General features: G+C 36.6%; 1 protein-coding gene across 2 annotated transcripts in view; it reads right to left on the bottom strand.

The window, feature by feature from the left end:
- Positions 1-4,413: 4,413 nt before the first annotated feature.
- Positions 4,414-24,124, bottom strand: part of GABRG1 (gamma-aminobutyric acid type A receptor subunit gamma1) — a 59,241-nt gene continuing 39,530 nt past the window's right edge. For both annotated transcript variants that reach the window (XM_061346153.1, XM_061346152.1), the window contains exons 4-9: positions 19,469-19,689; positions 16,722-16,804; positions 15,277-15,414; positions 15,008-15,160; positions 11,713-11,924; positions 4,414-6,553 (exon numbers count right to left, since the gene is read on the bottom strand). In XM_061346153.1, the coding sequence (XP_061202137.1) occupies positions 6,275-6,553; positions 11,713-11,924; positions 15,008-15,160; positions 15,277-15,414; positions 16,722-16,804; positions 19,469-19,689 (1,086 nt within the window). In that variant the 3' untranslated portion in view covers positions 4,414-6,274. The remainder of the gene's footprint in view (positions 6,554-11,712; positions 11,925-15,007; positions 15,161-15,276; positions 15,415-16,721; positions 16,805-19,468; positions 19,690-24,124) is intronic.

Here is a 24,124-nt window from a genome sequence, read left to right as displayed (position 1 = left end):
AGCATCCACAGCAGACAACAGTGGGAAATCAAAAAGGTACTGTGAAATCACATAACCCATTAAGATTATTTTTTTTCAGTAACTAAAACTTGAACACATTGTATATTTACACCAGGCCTATGAATATGCAAATGTCCACATTCACCTATCTTGGAAAATTTGAGCCATAGTGAAAGCACCCTCATTGTTCCTGCTCCTATGGCATCAGTGGGATGAGGGGCAAACATGATTTGACCTGTTTAAAATAACCATGAACTCTTTTCTGCAGATCTCACAAGCCAAAAGATTCTTATTTACTAATTTTCTAAGGAGTAAAAACAATTCCAGGGAAATATGAAGTGATGACTCATCCTCACTTCCCACTCACAGTGGCTGGTTTTAGTTTTTATTTTAAATATTGAATTGGCAAAATAAATATATCATCTGCGGGGCAGTACTGGTCATTGTTGTTAAAAGTTCTCAACCTTTTTAAGTCTAAATGACAAAGCAATCTTAATGTTGCTCTATAGAGCCAGTCTGCCTCCTCAGTGGGATCAACTGAAAATCCCTTTTCCAATGCTTGGCAGCAAGACATCTCCTACCTGCAATGCCTGGAGAGGGAAGCTGCAAGAGAAAACCTTTTCTTTTGAATTCAGCAAAGTTCAAACCCTGATAAGATCACTCTGTGAAGCCAGAAACAAGCAAAAACATTGTTTCCAACCTAATAAGTGTTTGAGTCTCAGGTAGGCATGCAGAGATGTATGGAAAAGAATTACAAAAGAGAAGCCTTATTATTGCAAGCAAACTCATGTCTCTCTTGATCCTGTCATCTAGCTGGATTCAGACCCTGGTGTCTGTAGCAAAATTGTCCTAATTTACACACGCTATACCCCTACCCTTCTTGAATAAGAAAAAGAAATCTCATTTCCTTCCACGGAAGACCGTGGTAGAACTGTTTACACGTCTTCTGTCTTATGTCCCCCGTGGCTCTCCTCATACAGCTGAAGTAACATGGATCTACCATAAGCAAAACTTGCAGACAAAGCAAGACTTGCCCCTGGAAGGTGGAATGGGATTGCCCAGCAATTTTACAGATTTTTTTTTTCCTTAAAATACCATGAGACTTTTAATTTTTTTTTATAAACAAGATATTGCTAGGGGGCAACAAGACTCACCTATGAAAAAAAGGGCTAGATCCTTCAGTCTTTTACAGTGCTAGCTGATCTCCTACACCCACGAGCTTCTGGGATTTCCTCTAAAGCCTTCATTAACACTCTGGCTTTCCCAATAAGATTTACTAGTAACTAAAATAAAAAAAAAAAAAAAAAATTTACTGCCTTTTCACTAGCATCATAACAGATCCAAAAGACAACACAGAACCCACACACTGAGCTCTGTGACAAGATTTAGACACTTTGTCCAGGAGTACAATCAAAACTCTCCCCCTATACTACACAGAGAATGTCTCAGTGCCTCGTAACAGGACATCCAACTCAATGAAACTGCTCCTGTGCAAAGATAAACATCAAGTGCAGGGATGCTTTTCCATTGTTCTGGAAGTCACAACACACATCCACCTTCTGAAGGGAAGCATGTATCCTATTTCAAATTACAGTCTTGCAGGCAAAAGTCATGCTTCCTTTTAACTAGAAACTAGTACCAACTTCCCTGGAGCACACCAGCTGTATTAGTTCATGCCTGGTATGGTCCACCTTTCACACTCCTGAGAGGAGAGAGGGACTTAATGACTGAATGCAGTCTGGGTTAGATTTTTATTCCCAAATTGTTTAGCCCTCAAGGGGACTAAGAGCAGTGTAGACACCTCGGTACGAGGTCTTTTCCAGTGTCTACTGTACTAACTAATACTAAGTAATTTTAACAAATATTGTTTCTCATAATTAAAGAAGAAAAAAAATAACCATTTTCTGATTTAACCTGAGTTTTTATCTGACATTTCACTAGAATGATCACTCAAGATAACTTTGTGTTGCTCATTCAGTCTGTAAATAACGTGTAGTAAATGCACATTAACTTATTCTTTTTTTTTTTATAAAAAATAAAGACAATTAAAAATTAAAGTGCATTATCACAAATACGAGTGAGAAGCCCATTTACTAAACATAGCTCAATCAGATCCATGTAACTGGATTCTGGAATCGCTGCCCCCAGCAATATTTCCTCCCCATCTTTCCCTTCCCTCCACATCAGTTTTCAGTGCAGATTCACAATGGAATGAAAAATGGCCATCATAAGAATCCATCCTTCTGGCTCCAGCTGTAAGCTCCCATCACATTTCTTGGACCAGAGCTTGGTCATAGTCTTGCACATTCAGCCAGATGATCCCACTCATCTGGTTGAAATATTAACTTACAAAAGAGTAAAATAAAGATAAATTTTCAGGTTTTGATTAATCTGGTAACATTGCTTTACAACTGCCATTGCTGGTACAAGTAAGGCAGAAGCAAGAGACGACTGAAAAAGGATGGACAGATCCATTCCTTTCATTGACTTAAACCACTTGGGTAGCAAACTTCTAGCACGAACCAATGCAGAGGCATTTTCTACAGCCTAGAGAATATTCTACCTCTCCCCATGAGTCATTCCCCCCCCCACCCCAGCACATTCATCAAAGCATGTGGATATTCACTAAGCAGAAGCACAGTAATTCTTTCTCACTCCTTGCCTTGTATTCTTTAGCTCAGGAACTCTACATTAGTTTCTATTTTCAGTATCTGTTACAATGACTAAAAAATACATTATTATTTCACAAACATTAAAGATCATTTTCAATGTATAAGTGAGAGAAACTACAATGAATTAAGAATTATTGACAATAATTTAAAAAAAAGAAAAAAAAAAGATGTATTTGCATTAATTCTCAGGTATTTGGAAACAGTAAACTGAATTGATGACTGATGCACATAAACACAGCGTACCTTACTTCACGCAGACAGATATTTAAATCCAGACTCCTCCTGTTGGCTTTCAATTGAAAGGTCAAAGGTGTTCACAAATTACAAAGCATAGTTCATATACCAATTTTAAACAAATCTTTTATTACCATAGCAAATAAGAAACAGAAAATTATAAAAACCATATTGCAGGTGATTCTCCTTCAAAGCCTTGCACAATCCTATGTCTCTGAATGTCAGAAAATCAGATGTGGTTAAAGCCTTTGAAGCACATCAACATGTGAATATAAAATACATTGCTCAGAGCTCATGCTTTGCTTGCACTGCCACTACATAAAACAGATTCATTCAGACACAGAAGACATGCACTGAAGATCAGTGAGGTACAATCACAGACAAAACCTTGCCAAAAATAACACACTGAGCTGCACTCACTACTAAACCAGACAAGTGGTGAACACTAATATAGAAATATCAAGGAAAAGTCTCTTTTTTGAAAAATAAATTTCAGAAGATGCTTATATAGGTGCACCATAAAACAGATTCCCCCGACTTTTCAACCTCTCTGCCTGTAAGGCAATTTCTCATCTTATGTCCCTCTCTTTCAGTGAGAAAACTTATTGAAGAGGCTCTGCCTCGCATCCTTAGTGTTCAATCATTTGAGCTACTGAACACTCATTATTGAAATTAGTGCAAATTAAGCATGTGTTAATGGCATCAATTCAGGATAGCATCGCTCTTTATGACAGTACATAAGCACATGCTTTTCTGAATTCTGGTCTAATTACAGTACTGATTAGGAATCAGCTTAAGCATGTGCTCAATCAGTAATGGTCAGAATAATATGACTCCAAATACTGTGATCCCAGCTATCAGTAAATGAACTTTCATCCAGGTAAGTTTTAAAAAGGATTACAACATAGTCCAAGTAAGTATAGTCTGTTTCTTGCAATTTTTTTCAGTATCACTTGGATTTCTTGAAGTGTTCACATGCAATTAGAAAGAAAACACATAATACTAAAATAACGCATTTATTACATGCCATGTTACAGTTCACTATATTCCCATTTCTACTTGCACTCACAGTACTATGGGAAACTAAAATTATTTTATCAGAAACAAATGAAGTACACAGAAAAGTTTGTCAACAGACAGAAGCAAGTATATCCATAAGCCAAACAGCCGTAATGTTCAGTAGGTTTAATACTCCGTTACATTGTTCCATAGAAATGAGAGATGAAAAACTTTTTATCTATCCCTTGCCAATTCTGGATGTTTTCAGATCTCCAGTCACTGGAAGCTGACTGGCAACTGACAACTACATGAACAGAAAAATCTAACTAGATCTGCCAGAGGAGAGCAGGCTGTAAAATTTGTATTTCCTCTTGTGAGGTGCCAAGTTCTTTGAAGTTCCTTTTGTTTAAAGGTGAATTAATGAAACTCGGGAGCTCACAAAATCTGGGCCTTGTATTGTACAGTGAGCAGACTGTTTTTCAACTACACATCCAACATACTGGGGATCTTCTCTGCCATACTTTCTTCCAGAATCACTACACATATACTCTTGCACTCTGTATTACTTTGGGACTGAACACTGCAGTAACATTTCATCTGAAATGTGTATTGCATATCATATCTTACTATGTTTGGTACCAACTATTATATAAATATACACTAATCTTTTCTGAGAAATTCAGATGGAGCACATCTAAAGGAAATATTGGGGGGTAGTGTATCGGTTTCTATTATTAGCCATTAATCATGTCTGTATTTCCAGTACTGAACATCCTTACCTACAGCCAAATGTTAATCCCATTAATCCTCTTTAAAGATCTGTAAGGTCTTCTGTGTAATTCTTTTACTTAATGCATATCTTAATTTTACAGTGATTTTTTGCAAGCTCACTTGAGACCAGTTTATTTTTGAGAAGGGAGGAAAGACAGCACTTTTGCACGATAAATACAATGTATTTAAAAATAGAAATGAGATACTAAATGCTGTCAGCCAGCAGCAGTCAACACAGAGAAGTCAGTCCAGAAAAGCTGCTACTGAAGGACTGCTACCAAAGTGAACAGAAGCTCTGACCACAGAAATGCTGGAGAACTGGTCCTAGAATTTTAGGTGGGAAGAAGTCCCATCTTAGAGAAGGGTCAGCAATGCATAAGGATTATTTAACTGCCCCCACCCCCAACAGAGCTTTTCCATTAGAAACAAACAACTATCAAGGAGATAATTACATGGCAATCTATAACACGGACTCAGTTAATTCATACTGTTTGGCTTTGGCTTTGGAGCAGCGTATGCAGTAACAAGCAGAATCCACAGATTCATACTGTATGCAAAGAGAAGCAGGTCACACACTACACTCCTAGGGCTAGAGACTTAACATAGTGGCTTTGAATACTGTTGTGCAACCACAGCAGTGATACAGGTTTTCCAAACTCTGATGATTCAAATTCTACCACATGTAGAGTTATGACTTTTTCTCTGGCCCTGAGTATGAATCAGACAAAGAAGGGAATGAGGAGAACGTGAACAGCATTATACTCAATGGCCGGAATCTCAGTCAACATTATTCCAGTTTCCATGAAATGAGCAAACAATGGCAGCTTTTTAGGAACTTTTGAAAGTTTTGAAAGTTTTGAAAACCTTGGGGTAATCACAACAGAAAAGTAACGGCAGATGGAGCACAGACATACATCTAATCTAAGGTTGAAAGCCAAAAGCCTACATCAATAGTCAGGATAAGACAAGCTCAGAATTACCTTTGGGGTTTTAGTGATATATCCATTTCTCGCGGCTCTAATCTTTGTGTTCTGTATAAATATGACTGTGATTAATTATGACTTAATCACTCTTTTTAACATACTGCAGAGAACAAATGGCTAGTTGAAAAAATGGAAATGTTCCATTTCAACTTTTTAAATCAAGGATTAATAAAATCATCACCTTATGGATGAAATGGATGAGAATAATTAATCCCATTTTGTTAAGGCTTTCTTTGTAAAGGTGTAAGAGATGCTACAAAATTCATCTGTATTATCACTTAGAATGAAAACTGAAAGCTTATGTAGAGCTGTCCAGTTAAATAACATAGCCTCTTGACTCTGCATTTTGTTAGAGCTGGACAAAATATGTACATGTTCAGGCAAGCTAAATTTCAGGGATATTTATATTTTCTCTTCAAAATACCAATATCAGTTCTATAGTTGATCACAAGAGGGAGACCACATCACCATATGTCCTCTCATTGTTTCAAATATTTTAAGTATCCAAACAATGTGAGTCATTTTGGACAAGCTCTAATCTCTGACTGCTCACTTTAAAGTGTTACTGACTGTTCAAATCACAATTTTTTTCTGAGTTTGTCAAACCTCTGAAACTTATAGATAAAGATAGCCAATCCAGTAAACGAGATTGAACAATGCAAAGGCAGTTGGAAAGAATATTCGAGAATAGGAGTCAATTTTTGCAATGCGGATGTGTATTCTTCCTTCTCTCCAAGATCCTGTGCGGCAGTCTTCAAAACAACAAAAGAAGCTAGCACAGTCTTTCCCTTCTAGGCACTCATATCCATAATCATCATCATGTTCAGGGAGATGATTAATGTTATTAATTGGAATAAGTGTCGATCCAGGTCGAACAGCAATTGCAGGTGCTTTCTTAAGAAAAACAAAAAAGAAAAATATAAATTTGCAGGTGGTTGGTTTGTTTCTTTTTTTATTTCCCCTTACTTTTAGCCTCCATAGGCTTTCCATTAGCAAAGACCAATATAAGCACTTTCAGCGCATTATATAGAAATTCTGATATTAAGCAGTTTAGGGAGCTTTGCGAATTATGAACTCCTGTATAGCTTTTGCAGGCAAATGATCATGAAATATTTTTCACCTGCCACAATAAAAAGGGGGTTGTGCTGGGATCTGGCAATAGTGGATAATTAGTTACACAGACAGGGTTAGCTGATCATAGAATTACAGAGTCACAGGATAGTTAGGGTTGGAAAGGACCTCAAGATCATCAAGTTCCAATCCCCCTGCCATGGGCAGGGACACCTCGCTCTAAACCATATCACCCAAGGCCTCATCCAACCTGGCCTTGAACACTGCCAGGGATGGAGCATTCACAACCTCCTTGGGCATCATCTACACAACACAAAAAAACATTGTGAAGTTAGCCACAGTTTGACAACTGGTTAATAAGCAAGTCTACAAGCAGGCTACAAGCATCACTACCAAAGGAATGACGATTCCCCCAACATTTGGAGTCTTGAACAAGAGTGAAGGTGTTTCTGGAAGATACATTTTCACCAAAAAGCAGCTCATAAAGTTAGTACAACATCACTGGTGAAGTTTAAGAAACAGAGACACACAAGGCCAGGCCACATTATATAACACCCTCTAATGTTAAATCCCTAAGCAATATGGCCTGCCTTTAGAAACTAAGACACAAGAATCCTTAGGAGAACGCCATTTGAGTCACTAAGCTGATTAATTTAGATCTTAAATCTTACTTTTACTTTCCTTAAAAATAACTCTTCTTTCAATCTGGTAAAAACTTGGTGTAATAGATGTTAAGTTCCATAAATAATTTTCATGGAAAAAATATGGGTGCCTTATGGCCTAGCACATATATTGTTTGCTATTCCCTTTCTTGTGACTTTTGTCTTTTCACCATCCTTTTACTCGCACAACCACAGCCCATCTTTTCCCTTTTTCTGTTTTGTTTCCTTGCAGTTCTTCACTCTTCATGCTTGTGCACCTGAATATTTCAAAATACATTCTATTTCACTAGCTGTCCTTTTTGCCTTTCTAAATCTTATAGCCTTTTTAAACTAATCCATATCCTCTTTCTTTGAACTCCCCCCACCTTTGGCATCTCTTCCAAAATCTCAGATGGAAGACAGAATTTACATCAACACTACTCTTACATTGTCTTCTCTCTTTTCTACCATCTCCATATTTTGTCATGTTAGGAATAAATGTAGCAGGAAAGGATGTAGTCAGAAGAACTAGCTAGGTATTTAAGTGTAGAGAAGAATCTCTCTTAAACAATTATACATGACAGGCAGTGAAGAAAATATGAAAAAATATGAAAAGCGTGAAGCCACATAATTTCAATTCTTGTTATATTTTAGAATCCTGTTGTCACACTCCCATGGAATTACTCGGGCCAGCACACAGATCTCTATGCATTGTTAAGGAGGCATTCTGTTGCTGAAGGGGCGTTTCACCCTGTGTCCCAAGGGGTGATGTTTTAAAGCAGTGCAGGGTGCACAGCATTTTTTAATAGCTTTGTTTAATAAGTGTCTTTACCACAGGAAGCTTCACACAGGCTGCTGTTTCAATACTTTTTAGACATGATGACCTAGGGAGCTAATTATCATGCTAAAGAACTTCATTATTCTTTTCAGTTATGCTAAAATACCGAGAATAACCACAAACAGCAGTTACATGCTTCTATCCTAATTTAGGGTATTACAAACAGGTCTTATTTTTACAAGATATGAAAAGTAAGTTCAATTTTTTTTTAAACTTACAAAATCATTCTTTTGTTGATAATACGGAGGGAAAATGATGCTTATAATTGTAAAGCCTACTCTGGTTTTACAATAATTTTCTGACTGTTGGTTCTGCTAATGTAAGATTTGTAGCATGATTCATTTCTACTAATGGAGTAAACCAGGAATCCCCAAGTCAGAAACACCATAAAAGGAGGAAAAATAACAGTTCTGCTTTTAATCGCTCATGTCACCGGCACAGACCAAAGCTGGCTACTACATTATAGGTTTGAAGAGGTGGCCTGAGAGAGGCAGAAACATAGCGTCATCTTATAGGCCTAACCACTTCAAGGGAATACATAAAATGTGCAAGAAAGGGACAGCGTGATGAGAAAGGGGAAAAAACACCAAAACCTCACAAGAAAATGACTTGTATCAATTTGCAGAGACTTAAAAAAAAAAAAAAGCAACAAAGGTGTAGATACAGTAGTACATGTTGATTGTTCATGTACGTACCTACTAATAGTGTAGATAAAATTCCACATAGAGTGAGAAGCATTTATAATACATTTGATAGGACCAAACCCAAATTATTTTGTGCTAACACTAACAGATGTACAAAAGAAAGCCATCATCTGTTGAATTATAGCATAGGTGATGCATTCACTTCAAGTGAAATGATGATCAGAACAAAATCCGCAACTAATTAAGTTTAATCTTTCCTGCCCAAACTCATTATCCTTACTAATGTGGATTTACATAAGCCAGTTCCTACTACCTCTTTTGAATTATGCCAGCACATATTTTGTAAGATAAAACTGCTGTAATCATTTGTAAAATCTCACAATTTTTTCACAAGATCATTTACTGAACCTTATTGCTATCAGATCATGGAATAATAAGCTTTTATTGCATTTTGCAATAGAAATAGATGACCAATGTAAGGCAAGTTTTCCAAGGGAAAAAAACACCAGTAAATGAGAACTTTTCAGGAGGAATTAAACTATTTTAATTAAATTGGGATTTTGAGTTACATACCCATAACTACAAGAGAAAAAGAATGAATAGAAGTCTTTGACAAACAGGGGAAAAAAAAAGGAGGGGAGGGAAAGGATTTGTAGTTGTATGACTTATTAATTAATGAGATAGCTTCTTTAATTGTTCTAGTTAGAACAAAAAATTTTATAGCTTTTTACAAAATATCACAAAAAAAAACCCTATTTATAAAATGAGGATCCTTGTGTCTAAGTATATTAATTGCCCTGGTTTTTAGAGCAATCTCTTAATAGTATGGTCTTATGGTGAAACACGTTTAAAGAATTCTGTGTGAAAACATAGCTGGTTTTCAACTACCTAAAAGCAACAAGCACACTTTAAGAAGACACTAAACCACAATCAAATTGTGTTTGGAATACTACATTGTCAATTTTAATCTTAGTCAACAGATGTCATAATTTCTATCTCCCCATTTTCATACATTTTAAATTGTGACATGCACTGAAAATCTCAAGACATTTGGTAGATTATTGCATAAACAGCTGATGTGTGAAGAGATTCTGGAAAGTCTTGTTACTCCATTCAGTAGAGTATACTTGCAAACCACTTCAATGGCTTTTGATCTACCAGCAGCTGATGTTTAATAGCTCCTTGGTTTGAATAAGTAGTATTTTCTCCCCTCTTTTCTCCTTGTTGCACATGCTGAGAGCAGGCTTTTTTCAGCTTCCTCTTCCCTAAGTGTTGTTGAGACCTCATTGCAACAGCAACCTAAAATTGAATCTGCTGTGCAAACATTGGAAGTTCCCCAAATTTCTGCAGTCTCTGTTATCTTTTACCTTCATTGTTCAACTGTGGCTCTTGCCAAAGTCTATGTTTTCCTATGCCTTCCATTGTGCCCACATTCACTTCTACCACTAACAGGGAAGTTTGAAGTTTCTATTTTCCTGTTATTGTAGCTGTGTTGGATTCCCTGAGGATCACAGTGATGCTTGACTAAGGCTGCACAGGGCAGTATTAACCCTTCACCACTAGCCTTGCTGCAAAGACACATCTGATCCACTCAGACCAGGTCATCATATTAAACACAAGGGCTCTCATTTTGCTGGTATTAAGCCATAGCAGCCCTGCAGTGCCCCCATAAGATAGTCTCCCACAGACCTGCTGCTCAAAATTGGTGCACCTGTGCTTTTTGACACTAGTTGCAGAAGGAATATGGGCTGCAACAGGATTTCTGCATTTGTGTATCTGGACTTCTCTAATTTAATTTTAATTTCTCTTTCATCTTACACAGCCTTCAGTCAGAAAAGACAACTGATATTATGATTCAGCTATTCTTCAGCTTCCTTTGATGAAATTATCTGGAAGGGGGCTTTATAATAACATTCTTCTTCTTATTCTCTCCAAAAGATGACTACAGTCAAGCCTCAGATATTGACTAGTGTTTGAATGAATAAACTATTTAAAAGTTTTACCTGAATATTTTATTAAAGATTAGCTTTAAATATTTGTACTGGCTTCCAACAATAGAGTCTTGGAAGTTCCAGTGTTCTCACGACATGAAGAGAAGGCTTCTTAAAATATATATTTCAATACATTATACTTGTAATAATACTTGTTCCTGAGATATGTAGGGATTCAAACATCAACCTGTAAAAACAGAAGGTTCATTTCACCAGAAACAAATATGGAAGTGAAAAAGAAAGAGGAGGGAAAAAACAAAACAACTAACAAAACAAATAAACAAAACAAACCAAACAAACAAACAAAACCCCAAACAAACACACCCCCCCCCCAAAAAAAAAAAAAATGGAGTTAAGGTAGATTTCTGAAGTGGAAGGGTGTCAGAATACTGACCAGTAATAAGCATGTTTTATGTTGAAAAGCTAGCGAGGTAAGAACCAAGTTACATGATGTGAATCCAAACAAATCTTCACACCTCCAGTCCATTTACATTATCTCTATTGCTACTGTCTTATCTATGGTTCTCTCTCAGGTGCTGTTTTCAGAAGCACTGTGCCAGACAGAACTGTCTCCATAGGCACACACCTCATAAGAAGATTAATAGGGTTTGGGCATGGAAGCACAGAATATTATAGCAAACCACTCTCTAGCTTAGGCTTATGAGCAGAATGATCCAAAACCTTTGTTCGTTATTAGTATTTACACAAAATTAGTACAACCTACCAACTGTAAAAAAAAAAGACCAAAAAAAGTGTTAATTATGTTTGAACATTAGCCCTTTTATTTAAGAACAGTCTGTCAGAATTAGTGCCACAGTAAACAGCATTCTGTGACTTTTTTATTTTTTCTGTTTTTTTTTAAACTTACTGATGGCTTAGACTTTGTCTTCCTTTCTTTTCCTTTGTCTCCTTTTCTGTTGCTGGTGAAGTAATGCAATGTGCCATATTCCATCAAGGCAGCAAACACAAAAATGAAGCAAACTGAAACAAAAAGGTCCATTGCTGTCACATAGGAAACCTTCGGGAGTGACTTCCTTGCAATTGTACTCAGTGTTGTCATGGTCAGCACTGTTGTAATGCCTGTTTGAGAAAGAAAGAAAGAAAAAAAAAGATGAGAAGAGGGAAGTGTATAAATGATCCAATTATATTGTAACAAAAAATCCTCAAATTTCCCCTTATTTCATTAATATAATAACTGAGCCACAGCAGGGGTCACTGCCAAACACAACGGTGCTATTGCATGAAGCCACCCCTATGGATCCAGCAGCCACCATGGGATCATACAGAAGGCAGCACATCTCACCTTCAGTTTAAATCCCTCCTGTTTTCCAAACACATTCATTAAACAATGACACTGAGAAAGTTTGTGTAATTTCATAAATCTGTTAAAGAATGTGCACATAAAACAAATACAATAGACAAACAGGTAAAATAAGCACACAAATTTTATTAATACAAAAAAAGTCCTTTGGTTCTTGAAAGATTAAAATGTACAAAAGGACACATTCAGAAAAAAAAAAAAGGTGTATTATTTATCAATGATTTCAAACTTTCAGAAAATACAAGGAAAAGGAATAACACTTTCAACTGTTTGCTTCTGACATGTTGCATATGAAACTAGATGACCTTCATGGCCTTTCCGGTCTCATTCTTAAAGTTACTAGGGTTTTTTCAATACTGTGTCCTAAGTAATAGAAAACATTTCCCTTGATTCACTTACATACAAGTTAATTAAAAGAACAAGCTGGCCTTAATAGAGATGTGTTCAGAATCTCAACTACACCGCTCTTCTTCGCTGGTTTAACATTTAGAAGTTGTTAACACTTTTGATTATCTTTGATGCTTCAGAGAGAAGCAAAGCCTTTTTCACAGTAGTCCCAAAAATTAAGATGTGACCTTTCCTTCAGAAAGCAATACTTGAACACAGAAATAATTCATTATTTACATGCACAGACTTATTGCAAAAAATGTGTTACACCAGTCTAAGGCTGTCTGTGGCGTTTCAATCAAAGCATGGAATCAGGGTCACTATGGACTGATACCACAGCAGGAAAGCAGTGGTGATTTTACAACAGATTTCCCAATGAAATAGTGTGCCTAAAAGGGCAAACAGATATACACAGAGTTTTCTAAAAGTGCTTGGCTCCCACTAGATGCTTTTGAAAATCAATTAGGCATTTCTCCATGTAGTTAAACATTTAAATATCTTTAACTGTCTCAAACCTTTTTGCTTTGGGAAACCACAAACTGCCACGATCTTTCAACATAAATAGAAGAAAAAGGCCCAAGCCCTTTCAGCATACCACACCCCATCACAGCCTCCAGGCAAGAAGTCACACACAGCATTCCCCTGACTGACCTCTGTTCAGAGAAGATAAAAGGACACCTGGATTTTCCCAGTCCTCTCTGCTATTCAAAAGGCACACAGAGGTCTGTCACAAGGACCTCGGCATCACAACTGTTTGCCATGACTTAGTTTTGGTTTTCTTGTCTTAATTTATCATTATTTCCCATAAAATTGCTTTGTCTGGTATTCTCTTCTCCACCAGAACATCTGCATGTGAGAAAAGTCATCCTGCAATCTGTCAAACAATGGCTTCTGCATGTTCATACAATACGAACTCAGAGTTAACTGCAGGGAGCTGCAAATAAAATCTTGCAAACATTTGTAGTACATCTCAGATAAAGGTTAGTACTTCTTAAGGGGGAGCATGAAAACTCTCTTAACCATGAGATTAAAGGCAAATTTGCAAGATTTGTGGCATTGAAAAAAAAACCCCACCCCTCTGTAAAGAGACCAAACTGGATACAGAACTCACAGAATACCAATACAATTTTTCCTGTTATAGCTAGTGTATTTCAGATGGTGCACACAGTGATGTTCAATGATTAGTCAAAGAAATCTTATGATACATTGAAAAACTTAAGATCTGAAACTATTTTTTGATTGTTTCAACTTATTTACGCAAGATTTTAGGCTCTCTTCGCTAAACTTTGCAGTACCTATAAATAGCATAAAGAACCAAGACTCCAATTTTTTTTCCCCTTACCTTTTCATTAGGCTAAACTATTTTGCTTACTTTCTTGCTTGACTAGTTAATCTTGCAGGCTTGACTGCAAGTGGTCGAGTTTCAGTGGGAAAGTCAGGGAGTTAAAACCTGGACACACTCTTCTGATAGGAAGTATTCCTAATAAGTGGGAATGGTGTGTTCACAATCCTATAATATGTTGAGAAAAAGTAACACACATCTCTCACTTTCTAAGACACACTCTTAGCTCTTAATCTTTCTCCCAGAACAGGTCATACCTCCATCACCAGTTTTACTAAAAACACCTATCACTTCTAACCTCAAAGTTGTAATTGTGCGTCCTTGCACTCCACGCATCGTCTAGCATTCTCTATGTGGGGAGTATGACTTTTCTCCAAGGCAGCACATGAATCCTCAAGTCAAATGTAGGAGACTGGCACCATGTTAAACATGTCAGAAGACACTACCACAGAATTATCTCTGTAGCAGAACTTGCAACACACTTCATTGCTATCTGTAGTAAAAACAGGACAGTGATTCAAGTTTTTTTCAGTTATATGCTTAACTGCTTGAAGTGCAAATTTGGTTGCAAATTTTCTGTCCTACCATGGACTTAGAAGAACAACTGAAACATTTCTGTTATTAAAAAACCCAACATCAACACCACCAAAAAAAGCCCCAACAAACAAACAAACAAAAAAAAAAAAAAACCAACAAAAAAAGTTGAAAAAGAACAAAACCTTCATGGTTACTGCTTGTGTAGCTATGACATCCTTTGTTCCATGATGCTAAGTGAAGTTTAATCATACTTGTCAGACTAATGATTGCCATATTGCAAGTCCCTAGAGATGACAAAAAGAACAGAAAGGAGAGGAAAATGTATGTGTATGAGCACCACCACATCCACAAGGCTTGGTTCAGGATTTCCGGATTTCCATTCTCAATACTCCCTCCTTAAGCCCTATGGTGCAACCACAGCAGGATCCTTTTACTCTTAATCCTGCAGTTCAAGAGAAAGGGTGACCGATGGTCACAATGTGAAGGGAAATAAACTGTGTTCAATTTATTCCCTGCTGCTGGTTTGTATTCCTGAAGAGTGCCAGACCCTTCAAGGTTGAAAACATACGTTCTTACCGAGAGAAGTTCTTGCAGGAACTGCATCCTTATTGATCCAAAATGAGACCCATGAAAGAACAACTGTGAGTATGCAAGGAATGTACGTCTGAATAGTAAAATACCCCATTCGTCTGCTGAGATCAAAGAAGATTGTCATAATAATATAATCACCTATAAATTAGGAAAAAAAATACATGACACTAAGAATGGTTTTCAATTCCATCTTCATCTGTTAGTCTTGTTTTACACACATATTACGTGAAATAACATTCAACACTTTGCCTTACCAGACAAGGTATGAGAAATTTCAGTTGTATTTCGTAACCCTACAAATGCAAACTGATACAATCTCCAGTATTTTGGATCCGCCACTTCAACAGAGGTTTTCTTCCATTTGTATTCAATTTCATTTCTGGGATATCCATCTAGGATAAAACAGAACAAATCAAGCATTCAGCCACAGTGTATACCAACACGTATTTTGTAATCTCTGAAGCTGTTTAAAAACTTTTTAAACTGTTTGAAAACCAGGGCTATACATAAAGTGGATCAGACAGAAAGACAATATACAAACCACCTGATACATGTAAAATTTAACCACAAAACATCTATCCTCAGTAGTAAGCCTAGCTAGAAATATATGAGCTATCAAAAACTATGTAAATACAAACATTTAGTAAGTATCTAAATGATATTCTAGAACTCAGATAGAAAAACTGGCTCAGAATCATTACTATGAATTAATATAAAAATGTAATATACATTATCATTCAAAGAACACAAAGAGCTTGAGTACATATGTTTATAAAAGTCCTACTAATGTTTATTCTTTGCCTATTGCTCTCAGAATGGAAGTCTGTGGCCTGATTCATTACCCAGTACTTCAGCTTTAAGGAAGTGCAACCTTCTTGATTTTCACATGCCTCACATGTTACCCCACATTATCTTGCAGAAAGGCAGAAATGAAATTAAGGGAGACTAGCCTGTGTTGCACAACTACTTAATCAATGGCCTTTATTTAGCTCATTTAGCTGGAAGCACTCAAGAAGAAAGTATTAAATGAAAACATTAATTTAAAAAGAATTACTCAAGTTTGATTTCATTGTCTATTAGGTTTCACATTTAGGAATAAGTCATTTAGCTGTCTTCAGGTGGTTTGGGTTTCTTTTGCCAATAATAGCACAATCCCCTTAGATTTAATTTTTTTTTAATATAGTTTATACTAAAGAAATTAATCCTGAAAGTTGTGTTTCTTGCTCACATAAGTAAGTCCCACTCAAAGGAGGACTTCTTATACCGATTAAGCATTTACAGGAAAAAGTTGAAGAAGACAGATCTTATTTTTCCTTTTAAGTATACCACATGGAACTAATTCAAAGCTGGCAAGTCTGGCAGGCATAAAAAATAAAGTTCTTCCAGGGCAATAGATTTCCATTAACTGGAAGGGGCACTGCATCAGACTCTTAAGCAATAAGATTATTTTTAAAGTTGCACCTAAATGAAATGCATGAAATTCAACTCATTCATTACTGCATTTAATAATGCAGTAAATAATGCAGTAAATCTAATGAAAAAAAAAATAAAATAGGTCAGTTCTATTTTTCATTACAAGGCTTTAAAAAGTCAACCCTTGCTCTATTGCTGCTGGGATTTAAGGAAATTTAACGCCTGAATGTAAAGGAGAAAAAAAAAGCCCAACCCAAAACCAACAAAAATGTATTTTACCACCTACAGCTTGAAAACTCCAGTGGACAGGAGTGTTCATCCATAGGAAAATTATGAAGCTGAAGATAACATTCAGCATTAATTGTCAGCCTAATTAAAAAAAAAAAAAAAAAGGATTACATTCAAGCATCCAGACACTCCAGACTAGATAGTAAAGCACATGCACAGAAATCAGTTTTGTCAATTAATGAATGTTACACATAGCCAACTGTGTATCTGCAAAAGCATCCATCATCACTGCCAAGGAACAAAAATTATCGTGATATGCAACCTGAGGACAAGCATTGTTCCAATTTCCATTTCAAGCCATTTAAAAAAAATTTCAGTTGATTTGGGGGAATCCTTCAGCTGCCTACCAGAAATAGGGGATAAAATAGGGAGGGACTGAAGGCAGGGCAAGGAGGGGAAGTTTATGACAGCAAAAAAAATGAATTTTCTCAAGAATGCATTTTTCAAGTCAAACTGCATTTGGTATCATTCTATCAGGTAGATAGATAGATATACGTGAGAGGAAAGTGAGGACATTCTTGGCCTTGTTCTATATTAGTGGCAAAGGCAGTAGCTTGGATATGAAAGAGCAGACTTCCGTATTTCTACTCATCTAATGTCTAAGGCATCAAGTAGTTAGTTGCATTCATGCAACTAATATATGTTTTAGAAGTAATTTAGGAATGTAATGGTATCAACTGAATCACTTGCTACTTTTGAAAATATTATCACAGATTCCTGAAGAGCTTCTAAGCAACCAATGCAAAACCCAGTTCTGCTAACTTTCACTAGGAAGCTAGAGTAAGGGGCCAGACTCCAAACTGCTTTCTTTGTATTTAAAATACCTCCTGTTGGTAACACTATGAAGAAAGTCAGAATGTCTTCCAAAATCAACTTTGAAAATTAATATAATACTTACATACTTGACTGTATGCAATACTTACATACTGAACAAAAAGGGATGGGGAGAGGAAAATTCTGCCACACGGTGCCAGAAAGCTCTAGAAGTCTGTGAACAAAGCAGTTATTCTACACAAAGTGTCACTAGACCTTCCTAGAAATTCATCTTGACCAAGAGAGAGGTTTATAAGGGGGATGGGAAGTTAGCGAACATCCCCTCATCTCTAGGCAAAAGGGTTGCATTCCTCTGTAGATGCTTTTCAAAATACAGTATTTTTTTACTACATTTATTGCCTTTGTTTTCCATTTTCAACTTTTGGATAGTCAAATGCTTAAAGAAAAAGAAAACAAAACCAGACTTTTACTAAAAGCAACACAACTAGATTTGGAATCACTGGATTAATGGATGCAATGGATAGATCATGGTACAGGGGAGCCCGTCAACCTGGAACACTGTCAGATCCTATTATTGTTCCTTCAATAACCAACATATGAACCTTTCAATGATATTCTACCTGAGGCCAAATTCAGGCTATATCCTCACCTATACAGATGTTTGCATGCTGCAGTGCTGGATGAATACCTGCTCTGCTAGTTTATTACTAGCTCACTGCACTTCATAGCTCACACTCTAGAACATTAATTCTAACCTATTACTCTGGGAAAGCTCACTAGGGGTGTTTGGTTTGGGTTTTTTTTTTTTTTTTGGTTGCGTTTGTTTCTTTGTGTTACTTAGACCCCATTTAAAAGAAATTGTACCCTGAAACTGAATGCACAATGGAAAAGTAAAGTCCAAGTATGTCAGCTACAAAAGGAAAAAAACACATTAGCGTGTTAACAAAGAGGCTCTCTAGAGATTTTTATAAACACCAGTATAATAAACTGTTTAAAAAGTGCTCTTCAGATATATTTGTATACTCTGAAATGAAGCACACTAAGAAAAAATTCAGTGAGGAGAATCCTTTCAAAACATTCTTGTTCTTCTTACTTCTGATAGAGGAGACTTCTATAAATTGTTCATACAACACAATTAGCTTGCTTATGAAAAAAACATGAATGACTGAAAAGTAATTAAAGGGTGCTACTTTTTGTTTTAAATAAGCAAACTCTCAAGAGCAGAATCAGATTTAGAGCACCCTCTGCATGGACTGCTTCCCGATCAGCTCCTAATCTATAGCAACATTTTTTAGGCATACTCAAAATCAAGAGATGACCCTAAAATGCTTTCTGTAGACTGCAGTCTTTCAAGAACTATTTGAAAAGTGACACGAAACTTAAAGCCAGCCCAAGATCTCCCATTTACCAGAAAGAATTATCATCAACATGTTTGCTTATGCCCAATTTAGATGAACAAATTTCTTGATTTTAATAGCTTGCAAGGGAAAACATATTAAAAAGCCTATGCAGGACTGGGGCTTTAGCTTTAATCAAATGTCTTATGAGTTTTATTATGTGAAGCATTTCATATTTTGCTTACAGAATATAATTTGGTGAAAGTTAGATACTGAACTATTTAGAATAGAAAGTCTGCAAAATAATTTATTGCTAGATCTGCAATACGTTAGTGACAGACCACCACAGTGCTACATGCTATGTAACATCTTTTTTTAACCTTGCCTAAATGAGATCAAAATTTGCTAACCTCTTCAGTTCTCTTTACCCAATTATCTACGTAATATGTTTCAATACTACAAATTTCATGTTTTTCATGATCAAATATTTTCATTTTCTCCTTTTGTAAACTCCTTGCAAATTCCTGCAGTCCATAACAAAAGAGATACCAAGGATTTGATCTATATTCATTATTTCCATATTCTTGGTCATAAGAGTTTTGTTTTTTTTTCTGCCCAGTTATTAAAAACCCACCTCAGAGTGTATAATACTCTTCCATCACTCCAGATTCGAAGCAAACGATTTGGAGTCGTAATCCAGTGAGCATCAGATTTCCTTGAGTTTCGGAAGAAAGTGTCTGGAATCCAAATTTTTCCAACCATATTGCTATTAAGCATAAGCACCTTCATTGAGCTGTTAAATTTTAGACGACTGTCATACCAAGTTTGGGCAAAAATTATGTCTATAGTGTATTCCTAAAAACAGAGAAACAACCATATCTATGTATACATTTACCAAAGTCTGCAAGCCAACAATTTTTAATTCATACATAAATTCGAGGTCACTTCTTCTATTCTCTTTTGTATTACAGCAGCCCAAAACCCCAAATCGAGAAATCAGAGGCTGACAAAAGACACACAAAGCTTTCTCTCCCTAGATGCACACTCATTAGTTAAAGGACACTTGATGGGAGCTTGTTGTAACCTGGCTCCTGCACAGTGCAACCACCTCTGGAAGCCCTAGACATAAATGTAAGGGCACCCTTAATACTTCAGGGCTAGGCTATGTTTGTTAAGACAGTGATTCTACAACTCTAAGAAGCGAACAAAATAAACTCTATTTCCCCCCCAAACTGTACAACATGGAATTTAAGATCCTTAAAGAAGTTTAATATTTTAAAAATTCATGAATATGCAGGAAGTAAACATCACAGTTCGCAGAACTATCTGTTACCATCTGCCTCATTTATCTACCTACATACACACAAAAGTATATATAATCATAATCAGGAAGGAAATTTCTAAAGTAATTACACTTTAAAGCCTGAAGAAAGCTTTTTTTTTTTTTTTTCCCCCATTTTCTCAGTAGACTTATGGCCAGAGAAGAAAGGCAAATAAATAAAAAAATAAATAAATAGTGGAAAGTCCATAGCCTTTTAACATGACAATACTCGACACAGTAAAACTTGAGGGAGGTAACTATTACAGATGCAATGAAATACTGTTTTTCAAACAATCCAGTTCCTGCACTCCAGACAAAGGAGCAAAGCAGCAGCCTCTTTTCTGTTGTATTTGTCACAGCTCCAGATCAGGACTCTGATCTTAAGCTCAAGTCTCTCTGGTTGATGGGAGATGTGATCTTTCCTTCAAGGTTGCCCTATGAAGGCTTAAATGAGCAACTCAGCAGCTCTTCTGCAGGAAAAACGAGCTGGAGACCAGACTTGGACATTGAGTGCTGGTTGTTCACTTCTCAGTTACACAAGTGGACATATGGAACAGAGGAGACTGGTTCAAACTCCTGCTTGAGCCAATGGGGTCACTACTAGTTTACTTAGTAAAAAAATTGTGCAGTGCAGACAGTCAATTTTGTTTTCAAATAAAATAAAAGTGGAAGGCTTTCCTGCTTGGATTGTTTGGTTTTGCTCATTTTAATTTCACAGCAGCCAACTGTGTGAGTTACAGGCTCATCACTTGTTTCTGCAACTGATACCACCCATCGTGCAGGAAAGTTTGTGAAATCTGGCAGTTCATCCTTGAGAAGTGCCAAAGGCAGATACTCTAGGGCAATCTGAATCTCTCTCAATCCTCCTACCTCTCCAGGTGGGAGAAGAACTGGAAAAATCAAGAAATAGATATGCAGGAGGGAGGCTTGCCCTTGCTCTGCAGTGTATGGGAGAGACGAATTACCACCTGGACTGTGATAACTCAGTGACTCTCAAAGGTTATGAATAACTAGTGTATGAGGGAAACAAGCAGTGAAGGGACAGAAAGAGAAAAGGGACAAATAAAAAGTGCATTTTAGAGATGACTTCACTCTAAAACTCTACTTACTGCTTGAGAGGCACTGTTATCAGGGGAAGATTCTGCAGGTCAAAACAAGTCCTTCATTATTTTACTTCTTTAAATGATGTTCAAGACACCTTGAAAACCAAGGGCCTATTTAATTTTAAAATTCAGTTTTCTGTGCTCTTCTATAGTGATTATAACTGGAAAGAAAACTTGCCTTGCTGTAGTGTAAATGAGAGCCCAAGACAGTGCAACAGAGAAGTGTTTTAATAGGCTTAAATGGAACAGATTGAACAGACTTATGTGTTGCCTTTACAGTACAAATAGGAGGGAAAAAAAAGAAGTCAGTGAGTGAAATCAGCAGACACGACCAAATTCATGAAAAGCGCAGACTGTCTGAGTTTGAAGGTGCTACTCTGGGCAACCACTTCACAGTAGCAGTGCATTGTCTGAGAAGAAATTTATCAGTGTCGTTACAGTCAAATTCACCCAGAGCAAAAAAATTCAGGTTGCCATAGAATACCAACCACCCTAATAAATTAAGATTAAAAAGGAAGAGGAGCTCATGGATTATTTGAACACAAAGCAAAGGAATAGTTTCCTCAGACCCAGACACTTCTATTCTCTTACCTTTCAGCATTAAACATGCAAGTTTTTATCATAACATGCTTTACAGGAGCTGTTTAAAGAACTTTTTTGAAAAGACCAAAAAAAAACCAACAGCAAACTGTGTTAAAATTCTTCAAGATACATTTATAACTGTTAAAAATAAACTAATACATAATAGTTTAACATCATATAATTAGTAACTACCATTTTCCAAGTATCTTGCTGCATGTATAACAAGATATCCAGTTGCTAGCCTCTTGTCGCATACCTGCAGATGGTGGTCCTCCATTTGAAAGCTTACACTTCAGCACCCAGCCATCATCCTCTCCCTCAGGAATCAGCCAACCAAAGGCATAAATCCTACTACTCATCTCACCTGATATATGTGAACTTGCAGTCTGGCAATGGTTGGTAGCAGCAGCTCACCCCCAACTTCAGCAGGACTCAGAGTCAGTGCTCTCTGATTTCTGCCAAGAACACTTTATTCACTTGTAGTATCTGTCTTGGTGGACATTACTACCTACTTCTTCAGCAGATCTGTTTGTCCTATGACTCCCGAAGACCTCTCTGACTTTGAGAGTCCATAATACATCCTGAGGCTGCATATATTCTTCACACAATGCATCTTACATAGGATCACATTTTCAACCCACTGTATCTATGCTGTCTTCCACTCAAGTGAACTTTAGCATAATGTCCAAGCACATACATGTACTCATATTGTAGAAGTGCAAGGCATGTGAAAAAGGAACTCAAATGTACATTAGCCTCCTTTCTGAACACTAGTTTCCCTGCAGAAAAGGACAGGTAGCATAGGTACTTATCAGTCACCAAGCACAGGCAAATATACAGGATAATCAGACAACTAAGAGTCTGGCAGCATTCAGGTGTGACAGTAAAGAAGTTTGAGAGCAATAACCTGAAAAGGAAACTATGCTAGAAGAATAATCAGGAAAGTTGGATTCTTTCTGAATACCCAGTTTTGAATGGCTCCGAAATGTTCAGATTTTATGGATTTATACATTATATTCTCTTAAATTTGCATCTCCTGAAAAATACTTCCTATTTCATTTTAAGAAAGGGAAATATAGATCCCTAAAATTTGTTGAAAATTAGGTTAGGAAAAAGAAAATCACTATAACTCTCTTTTCTAGGAGTACTTTCTTTCCAAAACTAAATGAATAAAATCCCTACCTTTCTTTAGACACTGTATGAGCAAGCACAAGAGCAGCCAGATTTAGATAATATTCTTTTGTTATAACAGATCTTTCTGAGCAATTGTTTTGTTTTTCCTGCTTACAAAAAAAATAATAATATACTTATCACTACTTCTGTTAGTTTTTCATAAATTTCACCATTTAATGTCACTGTGTAACCATAAAAATTAGTTTACTATTCTCTCTTTCAAATGAAACTAATGATAAAATAGCCATGCAGAACAAAATGGAATCAGTCTATGGCTGTGTTAGTCACAGTAACAGCAAAATGCATACTTATTTATATTTAGCCTTACAGGGTTCAATGATCATGGCACGCAGCTCATATTTGGCATTTGATTACATCACTGACCTCTTTTTTGCACAGCTTGCATAAAAAGCCCACCTGCCTTATTATTTACAGATAACTGCAATCCTCCTCCATCTTTTTCCCCTCTAAAAGATCATAACAATCTCCAAAGGCTGGGAACATACTGACTAATCAGAGATTACCATTAAAGGGCCAGGCAGTGAACAAACTGAGTATTGACAAGCAGGTGCACAGTCTGAGAGAAAATCATTTAATAAATAAAAGTAATTACTTCAAATAAAGTAGAAATAGCTACTGTATGGGAATAAATGGAATCCTCAATATCAGTCTCACTGTCATGCATAGTTCAATTAGACACAAAAATGGGCCAGTGGATTAGATTTATCGGCAAGCCGTTAAAGGGAGGCAGATACCATCCTACATGATTGTTTCGCAGTGTAACCCACCTCCCACAGATTCCAACATAATATCAATAAGGATGGGAAAAAATCTCACAAAGCAGAAAAAACATTTTTCTTGGATATTTTGACTAGCGGTCTCACAACTGATTTGATATTCCACAGTGAAAAGTGTGGAGAAGTCAAGCAATGCATAGCTAAATTATTGGCTGGATTACAATAACTACAACACATTTTGTTTGAGAACAGGAAGAGAGTGGCTTAGTTTCCTGGGGCCAAACACAAAAGCAGTGGAAAGACCCTAAACCAGACTCAGAACTCAAAAAAATGTGTTTTTAAACCACAGGCCTGCAATACAGTTGATTACCAGT

Source organism: Neopsephotus bourkii, unplaced genomic scaffold (genome assembly GCF_033783945.1).
Source record: "Neopsephotus bourkii isolate Nb327-2 ecotype Australia unplaced genomic scaffold, CSIRO-AGI_Nbou_v1 NB_259, whole genome shotgun sequence".
Lineage (NCBI taxonomy): Eukaryota > Metazoa > Chordata > Aves > Psittaciformes > Psittacidae > Neopsephotus > Neopsephotus bourkii.
Note: the sequence above shows the minus strand (reverse complement) of the source record. Positions and strands in the feature narration are given on the sequence as shown.